The sequence below is a fragment of the Diaphorina citri genome, unplaced genomic scaffold, assembly GCF_000475195.1.
Source record: "Diaphorina citri unplaced genomic scaffold, Diaci psyllid genome assembly version 1.1 scaffold1358, whole genome shotgun sequence".
NCBI lineage: Eukaryota > Metazoa > Arthropoda > Insecta > Hemiptera > Psyllidae > Diaphorina > Diaphorina citri.
The window spans coordinates 59,061-75,771 of record NW_007378785.1 but is presented as its reverse complement, the minus strand read 5'-3'; the positions used below and the strand labels follow the sequence as shown (position 1 = coordinate 75,771).

The 16,711-nt window shown below is 35.2% G+C and overlaps 1 protein-coding gene and 1 long non-coding RNA gene across 2 annotated transcripts in view; both read left to right on the top strand.

Annotated features, from left to right (window-relative positions):
• Positions 1-6,190: 6,190 nt before the first annotated feature.
• On the top strand, positions 6,191-7,502 carry LOC113470046. The gene is made up of 2 exons (XR_003393253.1): positions 6,191-6,420; positions 6,952-7,502. It is a non-coding gene; the product is annotated as an uncharacterized LOC113470046 (long non-coding RNA).
• A 697-nt stretch (positions 7,503-8,199) lies between these two features.
• LOC103515508 (neuropeptide Y receptor type 2-like) overlaps positions 8,200-16,711 on the top strand; it is a gene marked incomplete at its 5' end in the record, with an annotated part of 67,344 nt that continues 58,832 nt past the window's right edge. Inside the window, one exon of the mRNA XM_026828192.1 lies at positions 8,200-8,494. Within this exon, the coding sequence (XP_026683993.1) occupies positions 8,200-8,494 (295 nt within the window). The remainder of the gene's footprint in view (positions 8,495-16,711) is intronic.

Here is a 16,711-nt window from a genome sequence, read left to right as displayed (position 1 = left end):
TCTTTCTTTCTCTCTCTCTCTCTCTCTCTCTCTCTCTCTCTCTCTCGTGCCTACATTCCATTGTTTCCAAAGTATAATATCCATCAAAATTCCCTTAAAAAATAATGAAAATAATAATAATCAAAAAAACTTCAAACTTTTCTCGCTAAACAGAAGAAGAAGAAGGAGGAATAAAAATTCATTTCAAAATTTATTATTTTCTTTTATTAATACTGAAACTTGGGCGATAACTGTAAAACGCGCGAGAGAGAGAGAGAGAGAGAGAGAGCGAGAGAGAGAGAGAGAGAGAGAGAGAGAGAGAGAGAGAGAGAGAGAGAGATGAGGTAATTCTACTCGGTTTTAAGATCACTTCGCTATACTGAGGTCAAAATTCAATCAGTTTCGTTATACTGAGGTGATTTTCTCGGGCTCATGTCCCAAATTACTTCGTTGTATCTATTCTTTTTACTTCGCTATACTGAGGTTTTTGCCTTTGGAGGGAAGGGAAATCGACTTTTCTTCGTTATATCGAGGATTTTGTTATACTAAGATTCGTTATAATATCAAGGTTCCACTGTAACCAGGAAAGCAAGATCCGTTTTCTTATTTAATCCATAAATTCAATGAGTGGTCCCAGGTATTCGTCTCACAATCCAGGTATTCGTCTCACACTCCCTCTTCTATTACATCTCTATAATAGCCTCAATAATTGGGACTGACCGTAATACCTTTCCTGGAACAAATTTCTCCCGAAGTTTCTTAACATATTGGACAGTTATGGTGTGTTGGGAAAACTTTTCTTTTTTTTTTTTTAGAAAGTTCTAACTTTATTTTTACACCAGAGAACAAAATGGAGCTGTTTTTATCTTATTGGGAACCCTATTTATATTTTTTTATCAGCAAAAACTTTCGTTTGTCAGTTTAGTAGGTACCTACCTAACACAAGTTTTTATTTAAAATAATGTAAATTACACCCCCAGGATTAGCATAGTGGTAAGATAGATCGGTTGTATAGGGTCTTGCGGGGTAAAGGAACATTTTATGGTATAGGGTTTTGTGGGGTAAATGAACTGTATGGGTTAACTGGTTTAAGTTAATCTCATTCAAATTTTACATATTTCTGGACATGGTCTTCACTTGACCGGAGTGGATTACGGACTGTCCCCAGTCAAGTGAAGACCATGTCCAGAAATATGTATGATATTTTACTTGACCATTATCTCAAACTAAACAAAATTGTTAAGCTCATTCAAATTGATGATGTGACAAATAAAAGGAAATTTGATCATCTTGAAAATTTCAACTTAAAAATAAGATCTCACTTCGTTCGGTCTCTTTTCTCTATTTCTTTCTCTCTCTCTCTCTCTCTCTCTCTCTCTCTCTCTCTCTCCTGCTAAGGCTAATAGAATAGAATAGAATATACCTTGTTTATCCTGCTGGGATAGGACTGAAAAGTCCCTTTTCCCCCGCAGTCTAACCAAGGTCTCATATATTTTCCCGTCTTCTTCCCGAAGCTAATCTTCCCGAAAGAGAAGGAAGACAGGATAGGAAAAAGCCAGCCGTTCCGAGAACGAACCTTATCTGTTTAGGATAAAATCCACCCCGGATGAGATAGGTATACAATATACATACAGAGTATAGCATACAATAATGACGTAACAGAAGGAGAGAGGAAGAGGATGGAGAGAGAGAGAGAGAGAGAAGTTCGAAGAGGCAAGAATGGATAAAGGAAGGGAGAGAGACAAAGAAAAATAAAATGGAAGAAAGAAGAGGAAAAGAGAGAGAGAGAGAGAGAGAGAGAGAGAGAGAGAGAGAGAGAGAGAGGTTCAGAGACGAATAGGCAAGAATGGAGACGGACGAAAGACAAAGAAAAGTATTAGAGGTAAAGAGGGAGAGAGAGAGAAGAATACAGAGAAAGAGAGAGAGAGAGTAAAATGAAGCAAGGCAGAGGAAGATGCAGGTGTGATAAGGATGAAAACAATAATATCTTGAGAGCAAAAAAAAAAAAAAAAAAAAAAAAAAAAAAAAAAATTAAAAAAAAAAAAATTAAAAAAAATTTTTTTGGTTAAAAAAAAGGAAGGAGGGAGACTTTAACGAAATAAAACTTAACGACAATTTTATGGTGTCATAAAACGGAAGTAGGTAGATATCTCTCTCTTTCTCTCTTTCCCTCCCTCTCTCTTTCCCTCTCTCTCCCTCTCTTTCCCTTTTTCACTCTCTCTCTCTTTTTGCCTCTCCCTCTCTCCTTCCCCCTCATACATTTAAAGTTGAGTATCTTTCCTCCTCCCTTCCTCTTTCTCTCCTCTCTCTCTCTCTCTCTCCTCTCTCTCTCTCTCTCTCTCTCTCTCTCTCTCTCTCTCTCTCTGTTACAGGAACGAGGATTGTTTTCCTGGGGAAATCAAAACAAACTCTTCTCTACCATTTGTAAATTTCCCCATTTCTTCTTGTTTTTCTTCTTCTCCTTCTTCTTCTCCTCCTTCTTTTTTTCTTCTTCTTGTTCTTCTCCGTTTTCTTCCCCATTTGCTTCTGTCATTAATTCCTGATCCTTGAATTTTTGATTGTTTTCTTTCTTACTCGTAAATTCTTTCTTGGTATACCTACCTAGGTAGGTGGTTTTTTTCCCTGAATGTTTGAAAAACAGTCAAAACTCTATTTTTGTGTATAGTCTGGCCAAGGAGAATTTAAGAAAAAATACCGAAAGAAAATTATGCACCTTTTTCATGCATTTTCATCTCATCTTTTCACCCACTTCTCTTCATCTTTAGCGAATTTCATAATATTCTTGCTCAGTTTCTATACTTTCTATATTTAGAATTACCATTATCATCATAAAATCGTTTCTTCAAATTGTTTCTTAAATGCATTGAAATGAGAACCCTATGAGTCCCTCACGTATGAAACGAAAACAACCTCCTGAGAACCCTATAGGGTTCTCATGTACCAGATATAACATTCTGTGAGAACCCTATAAGGTTCTCATGTACCAGATATAAACCCACTGAGAACCCTATAGGGTTCTCATGGCGGCTAGCCTGGTCTGCTTGGTCCTCACGTCTTTGCCTTGTAAGCGCTAGATCGCGGGTTCGATTCTCCTCCGGGAGTGGTTTCATCCTAATTAAACAGATCAGGTTCGTTCTCGGAACGGCTGGCTTTCTCCTATCCTGTCTTCCTTTTATCTTCGATTTTGGGAAGTCTTTTTCCTTTTATCTTCGATTTTACAGTTCCCTCTGTCAAACCTCTACAATAGTCTATAAGAGGAAACTACCTACCTAATTTTTTTCCCAAGAATACCTACCTTGGAATCCAAGTACTGAACATGTCAGCTATTATTTTCCACTACAATGAGTTCACTCGATAGAATTCCAATAGATTAGATACCTAGATACGGAGATAGGTACCTAATAGGTAGATAGGTACTAATAGAGTATTTATAGATTTTAGATAAATTCTACGCTCTTTGAACGAAAGAAATGAAGTGTAAGTTTTTTTTTATCTTCATCCTCTTCTTCTTCTCCTTCTTCCACTCCGTCTTTTCTTCTAATACTCCTTCTTCTTCTTCTTCTCATCTTCTTTCGTTTTCTATTTCTCCTCCTACATTTCCTTTTCCTTGCATGCCTGCTATTATTTATCTCAGGGTGGGTGGTATAGGCACCTAAAGAGATACCTAGGGTATAGGGTATTGTTTCGTTTTATAAGCCCACCCGGGACCCGGGCCGAATATTTCAAGATTTTCAAATTTCAAGCGAAATAATTTTATTCAAGCTCCAAAGTGAGAGAGAGAGCAAGAGAGAGAGAGCGAGAGCAAGAGAGAGAGAGTGAGACAGAGAGAGCGAGAGAGAGAGAGAGACAGAGAGAGTGAGACAGAGAGAGCGAGAGAGAGAGAGCAAGAGAGAGAGCAAGAGAGAGAGAGAGAGAAAGAAAGGAGAGAGAGAGAGCTAAAATTTCTCCTTTTTAATTAAAGGCGCGAAGATTTTTTCACTTTCCATTTTTCCCTAAGAAGCTTACCATAATGACATGACAGTACCAATTCAGAGGGGGCCTAATTCAATGTTTTGGAGATTAAATATATCTAATAATATCTTAACAGCAGGCTCCTAAACGTAAAAGATTTGAGAAAAATATATACAGGGTGATTTAAAAGTGCGTGGCCCTCTCAGATTCTGAATTCGGAAATTTAGTCTAAATAAACCTGTGTGTGTGGTTTTTTTTTTTTTTTTTTTTTTTTTTTACGTTTTATAGTGGGATCTGAAACTGTTCTGGTACAATTTTTTTTTTTTTTTTTTTTATTGACGTTTGATAGAGGGATCTGTAACTGCTCAGGTCTAATCGTCCCGAAAGCGAAGAGAGAAGGGAGACAGAATAGGAGAAATCCAGCCGTTCCGAGAACGAATCTTGTCTTTTGAGGTAAAATCCGCCCCGGGTGGGAATCGACCCCGCGACCTAGCGCTTACAAAGCAGACACGCTACCCTTTAAGCTAACTGGGCTAATTGTCTAGCTAACATTGCTTTCCCACTGTTAACCGTTAAGCCGAGCGGTTTAACGACTACACAACTGATATTTTGTTACCTGTCTGCCTATCACATCAAGTATTAAACCAATTAAACCAATTAACGTCAATTAAACTAGACGCACAGTTGTAGTTTATCTCTCTCTCTCTCTCTCTCTCTCTCTCTCTCTCTCTCTCTCTTTCTGAATTAAGCGCAACCTGTCAAAATGTTCCCATGGGACCACACATTTTGACGTCCATTTTGAAACACAACTTCTCTTTCTCTTATCTTTTCTCTTTCACCTTTCATCCCTGCTGCTTTATCCTTCTTCTCTTTAACTTTCTCTTTCTTATTCTCTCTCTCTCTCTCTCTCTCTTGTTTCCATTCTTTTCCTTCTATTCTTTTCTCTTTCCATTCTTTTCCTTCTGTGGTTTTGTCTATTTTCTCTGTCCTTCTTTATCTTCCTCTCACTCATCTGTTTCTTCTTCTTCTTCTTCTTCTTCTTTTACTTCCTCGTCTTCTTTTTCCTCTCAATTGAATTCCCTTCCTACATAGGTAGTTTTCGTCCTTTTACTTCCTCGTCTTCTTTTTCCTCTCAATTGAATTCCCTTCCTACATAGGTAGTTTTCGTCCTCTCTCTCTTGTTTCCATTCTTTTCCTTCTGTGGTTTTGTCTATTTTCTCCGTCCTTCTTTATGTTCCTCTCAGTTATCTGTTTCTTCTTCTTTTAATTCCTCGTCTTCTTTTTCCTCTCAATTGAATTCCCTTCCTACATAGGTAGTTTTCGTCTCTTGACTCTGAGAGGTCTCAGGTATATTGTCAATCTACCTTTTGAAAACGTCAGACGTCTCTTGACTCTGAGAGGTGACAGGTATATTGTCAACCTTTTCAATTTCTCTACATTTTCCTACAAGATCCCTACCTTTTGAAACGTCAGAAACAAAAGACAAAAATTGCATTACAACCCACACTGTTATCTATTATTGTTGTTGTTATTAATATTATTATTCTTGTCATTATTACCTACTATTATTTTTGTTATTACTGTTATACTTGTCATCATAAATTCACAAAAAAAAAAACAGTCCATTTCCATCATGTAAATACAAAAACAAAACAATCTATTCATTCTATTCTCTGTCCTAACTGTTCATCTACTTTCTTTTGTTTCAGAATTCGCGTCCTATTGGGAGCAGTATGAAGAAATGAAGGGTAAAATGAAGGAGAGAAAAATTAAGGTCAACACTGAGAAATGGAGTAAAAAATGAAGGTCAAACTGACGAAATTAATGCGAATAAAAGAAAAATTAAAGTCAACATGACGAAAAGAAGGGTAAAATGGGAAAAAATATACATAGAACTTAAAAGGGCACATCCTCAAGAAAGATAAGATGATGGAACAAATTGACAAAAAACCAGTGAGACAGAAAAAGATAAAAAATATTAATAAATAAAATATAGGACAAAGTATGTATTTAGTAAAAAGGTATAATGAGGTAAAAACTAATAGCAGTGAGATTGCAATATTAGAGACAAAAACTAAAAATTAATGCAAATAGGATATAGTATAGGTACATTTCGTGAACGCTATAAAGACATAAAAACAACTTAAAAAACATTGAGACAAAAGAAGAAAAAAAACGAAAAAAATAGAGAACTATACGAATAAAATTAAACAGTATCTAGATATAAAGATGGAAACAAAGATACAAACAGTAGCGAACTTTCGTTGTCGGCTCCTACATTTATTTCGTCGTTTACAGATTTTCCGTGTGCAAAAGTTCGTCAAAGTGACAAGTGAAGCGGAAACGACGTTTATTTTAATATCGATGGTGTTTAGCGACGTTTTGTAACTATTGAGTAACGACATTTAAACTTCAAACTTTGAAAGTGGATCTTTGAAAGTGGATTCTGGATCCAGACTTGCCGCTTCCGGGAAAGTGTTCTCCACAGGTGTAAGAACTTCTAAGTAATAGTTTTATTTTTAGCTGAATTTCCTTCATGTGTTTGAAGTTCACAGTGTAAACTTCTGTGAAATAGTTTTTTTATTTTTAGCTGAATTGCTTTTAGGAATGAGCTATTTACTTTTTTCAATTGAACTTTTAGGTGTGTAAGTAGTAAGTACTTGATCAATAAATAATAATAATAACAACACCAACAACAACAATAATAATATATACTTACCTAAACAACAAAAACTAATAATACAAAAACAACCAACCATACTGACTAATAACTACCAAGAAATAATTTAAAAAACTTCCTAATTCAACCACTCATCATAATAGTGTTCGCAAGTCAATTAGGACAATTAAAACAATATATATTAAATCTCACATATTATACGAAAGATGATACATCACTAGATCAGATCACATGAAAGATAATGGTACCTACATCATAATAAATTATGTGTTCCAATTCCTATAAAGCAAATTACAATCATGTTAGAGTTCCCCATAATCTTTGCAATGTTGTTGAATTAGGTTAAACATACATGTTAGTCAATTGAATAATCATGGAAAACGTAAATCAAATAGAAGCTTGCGACTACCTAGGTAGTTATAATAAATGAGTTCTCAGAAGTGCGACGAAATGGGTAAATACTGCATACTGCTGAAAATCCAACCCAGACAACTCTGAACAAATAACTGGAAATCCATGTAGAGAGAAATTTCATGTGTATAAATACAAACATGACCCAAATGATCTATTTGAGAAATTAAACGACATTCTACTCAGAATAGAACCAACATCAAATAAGTCGATGTTTTACTATGTGACGCTTTGTTTGAACTACTTTTAAGAAGTCAAAATAACAGACAAGAATAAACCGTATAAAACATTTCCACAACACTCAAAAATTAATCAAATACCAGTGCCAACAAAACTACAAAATCTAAACCTGCGTATGCCTCTACTAGTGCTAATAAGACTCCAAAAATTACCAACAGACACATAAAAAGATAAAAACTAAACCAATAAACACTTCAAATAAACCAAAAAAAAAAAAAAAAAAAAAAAAAAAACCAAAAAAAAAGTAAACGAAAGAAGGAAGGAAAGTGAATGAAGGAAAATAGAGAGGAAAGACAAGAGCTATTGAATGATGATGATTAAAAAGAAAGAAAACAACAGGATACGTACGTGGGAAGAAATATAAGAAGTAGAAGGATAAACAACATCATAATGAACAACAACGGGAAGGATACCGAGAAGGGGAAAGAATCAAGAAAACAGGAAAGAAGAAGACGAATAAGAAGGAGAAGGAGAAGAAGAAGAAGACGCAGAAGAAGAGGACGGAGAAGACGAAGAAGAAAATGAAGAAGAAGGAGAAAGAGAAGAATGTGATGATGAATATAAAGAACAAGCAGGAAAGAAAATCAATGAATGGTTGCATTACTATGCAAGGCAGTCGTGCATCAGATGGAAATAAGACTCGAGATGAAATACAATACATACCTACTCGGAGATGAAAAAAATCCGGTGTGCACATCACACGACATTCCTTATCCTATTTTGAATGGTGCTTATTTGGGCGTTCTTCTACCCTAACTTTTACAATATATCTCACCCTTTAGTCGGTAAAGCCAAAAACAGTCAAAACACCGGCAAGCGTTGCTTCGATCTTAACCAAAAGTTTCGTGTCGCATCCTTGTCACATTTGACAACTGCAAACCAAATTTCAAGTCTCTAGCTCTTACCGCTCCCAAGATATTTTATTTACAGACAGACACACGGACCAATGGCTGAAACTTTGCGTCTCGGACGTTCCCGACATGTACAACACCTCCATCTCCTCCAACGACACCATCCCTATCATCCGCGAAACGTCCATCCAAATCCTCTTCTCGCTGATCTACGCGACGATTTTCGTACTTGGCGTTTTTGGCAACGTGCTGGTTTGTTACGTTGTGTTTCACAATAAGAACATGCATACGGTGACGAATTTCTTCATCACAAATCTGGCGCTGTCGGATATTCTGCTGTGTATCTTGGCGGTCCCCTTCACGCCCACGTACACGTTTCTCGGTAAGTTTTGGCCCCGCCCATTTTGTTGGTTGGTCTGTTTGTTTCCAATTTTTAACGCATGTTTTTCCATTTTCCTGTTTTCCTCTCCTTTTTTTTTTTTTTTTTTTTTTTTTTTTCAAAATTTATACCTAAAAGTCGCAAAATGCTAGGGACCTCAAAACGTGTTTTGCTGTTTTGGCACTAACAACTGATCATCGCAAATTCGACCCGAGTACATTACTTTCCTTCCTATAGGATAAGAAAAGCAAGATGAGCTACCAGATGCTACACGTAGAATCTCTACAAGAGAGCACAGGTTGAAAGCTAAGGAGAACAGGCGGGCATTACGAGTTCACAGTTAAACAAATAAGTAAACGTCAACTGACAGGAAAACGTGGGAAAGGAAAAAAAAAGCGGAAAGCGAACGGCAACGAAGCAAGAGACAAGGGCAAATAAGAAAAAAGACAGCGAAGAAGAAGAAGCCAAAGAAAAAGAAGACACCAATAAAAAGCGGAATAAGGCTCAATGTAAGATAAAGCAGCAAAAGAAAAAGACTCAAAGTAAAAAGGAGAAGAAAAAGAAAAGAAGAAGAAGAAGCAGTAGCACCAAAAGAAACCGAAGAAAAAGAAGAAGAAGAAAAGACGACACCAAAAGGAAAGGGAAAAGGGAATAAGGCTCAAAATAAGAAGAAGCACCAGCAGCAGAAAAAGAAGAAGAAGAAGACTCAGACTAATAAGAAGGAGGAGGAGGAGGGGAAGGAGAAGAAGAAGAAGAAGAAGATGAAGAAAAAGGCAAAGAAGACACGAACGAAGAATAGAGAGAGAGAAGGTTCAGACTCAGAAGAGATAATAAAAGAGAAGATGAATCGTGAGAGCTTAAACGGAGAAAGAAGCCGGGAAGAGAAAAGGACTAAAGGGAGGAAAAGGGCAAAGGATAAATAATGCGAAAAGGAATGAAGATTTTTTTTTTTTTGAAGAGAGAAGGAGGAGAAAATTTTATTAGAAAAGATGACACGAATAAACTGCTACATTTATCATTAAGCGATGGGAGAAAGACTCAAAAACAAATTGCGACATGAGGGGAGGAGATAATATGAAGCTCCATTGTCATTGAAGTATTTGAAGTACCTATATTATAGCTCCATTGTCATTGAAGTATTTGAAGTACCTATATTATTAAGTATCAGCAAAAGAGGAGATCAACAAGGGTCAGTCCTTTCTCCAAATTAGGAGGCCGTTCATCAAATGTTGCAGAAAAGGGAACATTTCCTAAATTTAATTTTGAGGGTTTGAGGGCTAAAGTTGTCAAAATATGAAACTTTCAGAAAGTTGTGAGGAAAGGGAGGTAGAGAGAGAGAGGAGGAGGAGGAGGAAGAAGAGGAGGAGTAAGGAGAAAACTGAAGACTTAATTGCTCAGATTTTGAGGTAGCTACATCACCTTTGCCCTGTCGGGACGATAAGATCATAGCAGTTACAGTTCCCTCTGTCAAACCTCTTTAAAAAAAAAAAAAAAAAAATCCCATTTTATTACCATAAAACGTGCTGTTTGGAGTGCCCACCTACTTACAATTATTTTCAGTTACTAAATTTGCTTCCACCTCCTCCTTCTTCTCCTCCTCCTCCTCCTCCTCCTCCTAAAATTACGTGGTTGGTGACAAAATATTGTTCATGGGAAATTTCACAGTCCAGTAAAATTTCAAGTTCGTTCAGATATTAATTTTGTGTGCAGTAGGTAATAATTTTGTATGCTGGAATGATTTTGTATGCAGTAATAATTTTGTATCCACTTATGCAGCAATAATTTTGTTTTTGTGTGCTGTATTTTTGTATGCTTTGTAGACAGAGTGACTGTTGAGATATTCAGTTGAGTAGATACAGTCGAACCTGATTTCTTCGGAACTCAAGGGACTGTCGATTTTTTTCCAATATTTTTAGAGTTTTCCAATAGTTTTCAACTTTGTTTCTTTCTTTTTTCAAATGAAGAGTTTTTCTGGTAGAATTAAAAAAAAAAAAAACCTTAATGATTTATTTTATTTATTTATTTACACGCTAAGCAGCAAGGCCATGTGTGAAACCTGAATGAAAATAAAATAAATTTGTTCATTTGTGTTGGGAATGGTAACTCTTCCATTTCACTTGTTTTTGGAAAACCGGTTTTGCTTCACATTATTATTAAATTACAACTTGCGATTTATGTAATTTATAATTTATTTCCATGATTTCACTTGTTTTTGGAAAACCGGTTTTGCTTCACATTATTATTAAATTACAACTTGCGATTTATGTAATTTATAATTTATTTCCAAATTTCACTTGTTTTTGGAAAACCGGTTTTGCTTCACATTATTATTAAATTACAACTTGCGATTTATGTAATTTATAATTTATTTCCAATTGGAAAACTATTTTTTCAAACTTTTTTTCGTTAAACTTTGAGTTGAATAGTTGTTTACCAGCGTTAATACCAAGAGCACCAGCTTTATTATTTAGGGCAAATCGTACATAGTAGTTTTATGTAGGGCAAATCATAAATAACAGGTACCCACGTACCAACTTTAATCGAACTGAACGATTGAGCACATAATTTGAAGAAGGACCAAAAAAGTCTTGAAAGGAAAGTCGAGTTTTAAGGATATGTACCTATACTGTATACGTGTTAAGGAAAATAGCCTTAAACTTTTTAATTTTCATCGAAACTCAAAAATTTTACAAAAAAAAAAAAAAAAAAAAAAAAAAAAAAGAGGATCGATTGAGCAGATTATTTGAAGAAGGACCAAAAAAGTCTTGAAAGGAAAGTCGAGTTTTAAGGATATGTACGTGTTAAGGAAAATAGCTTTGTATAGGTACTTTTTGATTTTCATCGAAACTCAAAAATTTTACAAAAAAAGAGGATTTTACAAAAACTTGTGTATTCTTCTTCTTCTTCTTCTTCTTCTTCTTCTTCTTCTTCTTCTTCTTCTTCTTCTTCTTCTTCTTCTTCTTCTTTAATTTTGTTCGCCTTTTCCCGTGTTCAGACGGGGTCGGCGTTTTTCGTCAGCCTCTCAATCAGCCCTATTGGGCGATTAGTTTTAGGAGTGGATTTAGCTCTTTTACTATGGGGTAGACTCCAAAAACTTGGAGCTTCCCCTCGCAAATCACTGTTTTTACACTTGACCCCACTCCCCCTCAATAAAATCCTGTATACGGCCCAGAATATGGCGAATCAGAAAAGTTGTTGTACGCTTGGGTTCTTTTTGTAAAGAACCTTTCAATTTCATTTTATCAATATGTATTATAGGTACCTACATTTCGGTATATAGGTACTTGAAAAAGTTTTGGTACCGTAGTAAGTATGTACTTACTACCTTACTTCACATTATTAAAATTGAAAAAAGTTTAAAATTAGAGAGAAAGAGAGAGAGACAGAGAGAGAGAGAGAGAGAGGGAGAGAGAGAGAGGGGGAGAGAGAGAGAGGAGAAAGAGAAATAGAGGGAATTAATGTTAAAACTTGCATTTCTTAACAATTCTCCCTCTCTCTCTCTTTCTCCCTCCCTCTCTCTCTCTTTCTCCCTCTCTCTCTCGCTCTCTGTCTCTTTCTCTCTCTTTTTTTTTAAAACTAAAAAGCTCATTTTCAAACTTTACTTGTACTTACGCGTATGTTGAAGTTTGCAGACTTGTTCTTGCATATAACTTTGAAAAAGAAGTAGGTAGGTATTAATATTCACTAAGTACAATTTTCATCACTAGAATTCGCCTAAAATAATAATAATAATAAAAAAAAACTGCCCTAGTTAAATTCAAGTTTTTGAATAAAAATAAGAAGCCCGGAAGTTTTTTTTTTACATTGTTTTCACAGCTGTTCTAGATGTGTTTTCAAGTTTAATTCGCCTATTTTGCATTTAGTTTGCTTGTGTTTACAATTTTATTTGTAAAATCTTTTCATTTTTACATTTCTTCTCATTTTACTCATTGTTTTATAGCATTAGATAATTCTATTGTAATGTATAAGTTTTAACTAGAGCTGTGTAAAGAGTGAGTGAGTTATGAAAAAGAACTACTCTTTTTAGTGAACTACTCAGTCAATGAGTCAGATACAGTATGACCTAAGTGCGTTCACGATAATTCCACTCTAACCACAATAATAATAAAAAAGAAAAAATGCTTGATATTATAAATCATGAGATTTTCTCATAATTCTCTCACGTTCATCTCATAACACATCGCGTCGCAATGGTTAAAAAAGAGATTAATGAGGTCAAAACTGAAGATTAACCAGAACTTAACCACTGGTTAAGTTCTGGCACGTACCTACACTTAGATTACCTAAAACATAGGTACCTACACAGATAGCATATCACGTACACGTAGGTAACATAGGTACTTAATACCTACCTAGCTAACATATGAAAGCTAGGTAATAATAAACCTAGGTAACACGTACCTTCAGGTAATGAAGGTACCTAATACCTACAAAGTACAAACACATACCTTCATGGATTAAAGTAAACCCTACTAAAGACCTTACCAGTTAGGTATACACGTATACAGATAATTTATTATGTAGGCACCCAGAAAAGTGTTTTTTTTTTAGAGAGAGAGAGAGAGGGAGGGAGGGAGGGAGATAGAGAGAGAGAGAGACAGTTGGTCCAGTGGTAGCACGTCCAGTGGTAACGCGTCCACGGTTAGTCCAGTGGTAACGCGTCGTGAATATACCTAACCCTTCATTGCCCTATATTTTCCTGAAAACGTCCTATTATTATTTTATTTGGTAGGTAGGTATATTATGTATCTATGGGAAAAGAATAGGTATTAACATTATTCTTACCGTTTCTATTATTACTGGATACTAGGTATTTGTGTTTTTCTACTCCGACTCGAGTTTCGCCTATCTTATACCTGCCTTTTGAAAACGTCAGAAACAAAAGACAAAAATTGCATTACAACCCACACTGTTATCTATTATTGTTGTTGTTGTTGTTGTTGTTGTTGTTGTTGTTGTTGTTGTTGTTGTTGTTGTTGTTGTTGTTGTTGTTGTTCTGTCAGTCCGTCAGTCAGTCAGTCAGTCTGTCCCCATAGAAGGAGTTATCCAAACCTGGTCGACCTATATATCAAATTAAAGGTCTTTTTACCAGGATCACGAGTTGTTATTAATATTATTATTCTTGTCATTATTACCTACTATTATTTTTGTTATTACTGTTATACTTGTCATCATAAATTCACAGACAAAAAACCAAACAGTCCATTTCCATCATGTAAAAACTAAACAATCTATTCTCTGTCCTAACTGTTCATCTATTTTCTTTTGTTTCAGAATTCGCGTCCTATCGGAAGCAGTATGAAGAAATGAAGGGTAAAATGAAAGAGAGAAAAATCAAGGTCAACACTGAGAAATGGAGTAAAAAATGAAGGTCAAACTGACGAAATTAATGCGAATAAAAGAAAAATGAAAGTCAACATGACGAAATGAAGGGTAAAATGGGAAAAAATATACATAGAACTCTAGAACTTAAAAGGGCACATCCTGAAGAAAGATAAGATGATGGAACAAAATGACAAAAACCAGTGAGACACAAAAAGATCAAAAATATTAATAAATAAAATATAGGACAAAGTATGTATTTAGTAAAAAGGAAACAGCTAGTATAATGAGGTAAAAACTAAAAGCAGTGAGATTGCAATATTAGAGACAAAAACTTAAAAATAAATGCAAATAGGATAGAGTATAGGTACATTTCGTGAACGCTATAAAGACATAAAAACAACTTAAAAAACATTGAGACAAAAGAAGGAAAAACGAAAAAAATAGAGAACTATACGAATAAAATTAAACAGTATCTAGATATAAAGATGGAAACAAAGATACAAACAGTAGCGAACAGTCTTTCCTCAGTATTTAACAGCGAACATTTACGAATGGAAAGCTTTGAAAGCACATACTCCGAAGTATCGAAGTAAAAGCTCTTAAGACACACAATCCATACAAAGGATGAAGGACAAAACATGATATATCTAAAATAGAAAAATGAAAATAAAGATCAAAGAAGTACGAAAAGAAAGAAAAATGTAGCAACACAGAAAATATGGAAAACAAAAACATAAAGAATGCAAAAAAAATAGATAAGAAGAAAAGGAAGAAAAACATAGAGAAGCTGAGCGAAAAATACCTAAAAAGAAAGAAAAATAATCGATAACTTAATCAACAAACAGGAAAACTCCGTCAAAAGAGAACTAGACTTCGTAGAGGAAATAGGCCCAACACCGACAGGAAACAACTAGAAAAGTGGAAGATGTACGGAAAGTAAACGAAAAGTAGCGAACATTTACGAATGGAAAGCTTTGAAAGCACATAATCCGAAGTACCTATCGAAGTAAAAGCTCTGGGACACACAATCCATACAAAGGATGGAGGACAAAACATGATATCTAAAATAGAAAAATGGAAATAAAGATCAAAGAAGTACAAAAAGAAAGAAAAATGTAGCAACACAGAAAATATGGAAAACAAAAACATAAAGTAAAAAAATAGATAAGAAGAAAAGGAAGAAAAACATAGAGAAGCTGAGCGAAAAATACCTAAAAAGAAAGAAAAATAATCGATAACTTACCAAATCACGTTTTGAGGTCCCTAGAGCCGAAATAACTACAAAGTTTCAGCCATTGGTCCGTGTGTGTGTCTGTCTGTCTGTAAACAAAATAAACTAATAATACAAAAACAACCAACCATACTGACTAATAATTACCAAGAAATAATTTAAAAAACTTCCTAATTCAACCACTCTTCATAATAGTGTTCGAACCTTACACAACTAAAGTCAATTAGGCCAATTAAAACAATATTAAATTTCACACATAATATGAAAGGTGATACATCACTAGATCAGATCACATGAAAGATAATGTTACCTACATCATAATTATGTGTTCCAATTCCTATAAAGCAAATTACAATCATGTTAGAGTTCCCCATAATCTTTGCAATGTTGTTGAATTAGGTTAAACATATATGTTAGTCAATTGAATAATCATGGAAAATGTAAATCAAATAGAAGCTTGCGACTACCTAGGTAGTTATAATAAATGAGTTCTCAGAAGTTCGACGAAATGGGTAAATACTGCATACTGCTGAAAATCCAACCCAGACGACTCTGAACAAATAACTGGAAATCCATGTAGAGAGAAATTTCATACAAAATACAAACATGACCCAAATGATCTATTTGAGAAATTAAACGACATTCTACTCAGAACAGAACCAACATCAAATAAGTCGATGTTTTACTATGTGACGCTTTGTTTGAACTACTTTTAAGAAGTCAAAGACAAGTATAAAACGAATAAAACATTTCCACAACACTCAAAAATATTAATCCAATACCAGTGCCAACAACACTACAAAATCCAAACCTGCGTATGCCTCTACTAGTGCTAATAAGACTCCAAAAATTACCAACAGACACATAAAAACATAAAAACTAAACCAATAAACACTTTAAAAAAAAAAAAAACAGTACTGGACTATGGATGTGCACTAACATAATTGATAAAACATGCCACTACCTAACATAATTTTTCCTTCTCGATGGATATTGATAATCGACTTTACTTTAAATTACCTTAAACCTTTCTTTTCTTATACAGATGTCCTACATGTGAAGGTGCCGCAAGTGTGTTTAACTCAACAAACCTTTGGCTCATCCATAGTTAAAACTTTTTTTTTTTTTTTTCAAACTTTTTCTCTCCTTTTGTCCCTTTTACCTTTTTGTACGCAATTTTTAACCTTTTGTTTGTCTGGTTGGTTGTTTTACCCGCCCCGGTTTGAATGGCTCTTTGCACATGCACCCGCACTTCCCCTGGCGGTTCTATGTGTCGTCTTATAGGCTGTCGCGGTCTAAACACTACTTCTTTAAGCAGTGGCATACATGTACAAAATAACACTTTGTGTTGCATTGTTTGGTCGTGCAACGGTTTTTGCGGTTCATGCTCTTTAGCAGCGCATCTAGTCGCTCTTCTCCTAAACCTACCTGCAAAGCGCCTACTATCCCTACCACAGCAACCTCCTCTACCTTCCACAACAATGTACAGCCCTTGCAGGCTCCTGCTCCAAAAACACAACTCCACTGACCTACTCCCGGTCCATCACCCCAGAATCCAGTCCGAGGCAGTAAAACCTGCTCACACACCTCCACAAAAACCAAAACAAAACTACATAAACAACCAAATCAAACTACATCCACAAACAACCAAATAAAACCTCACA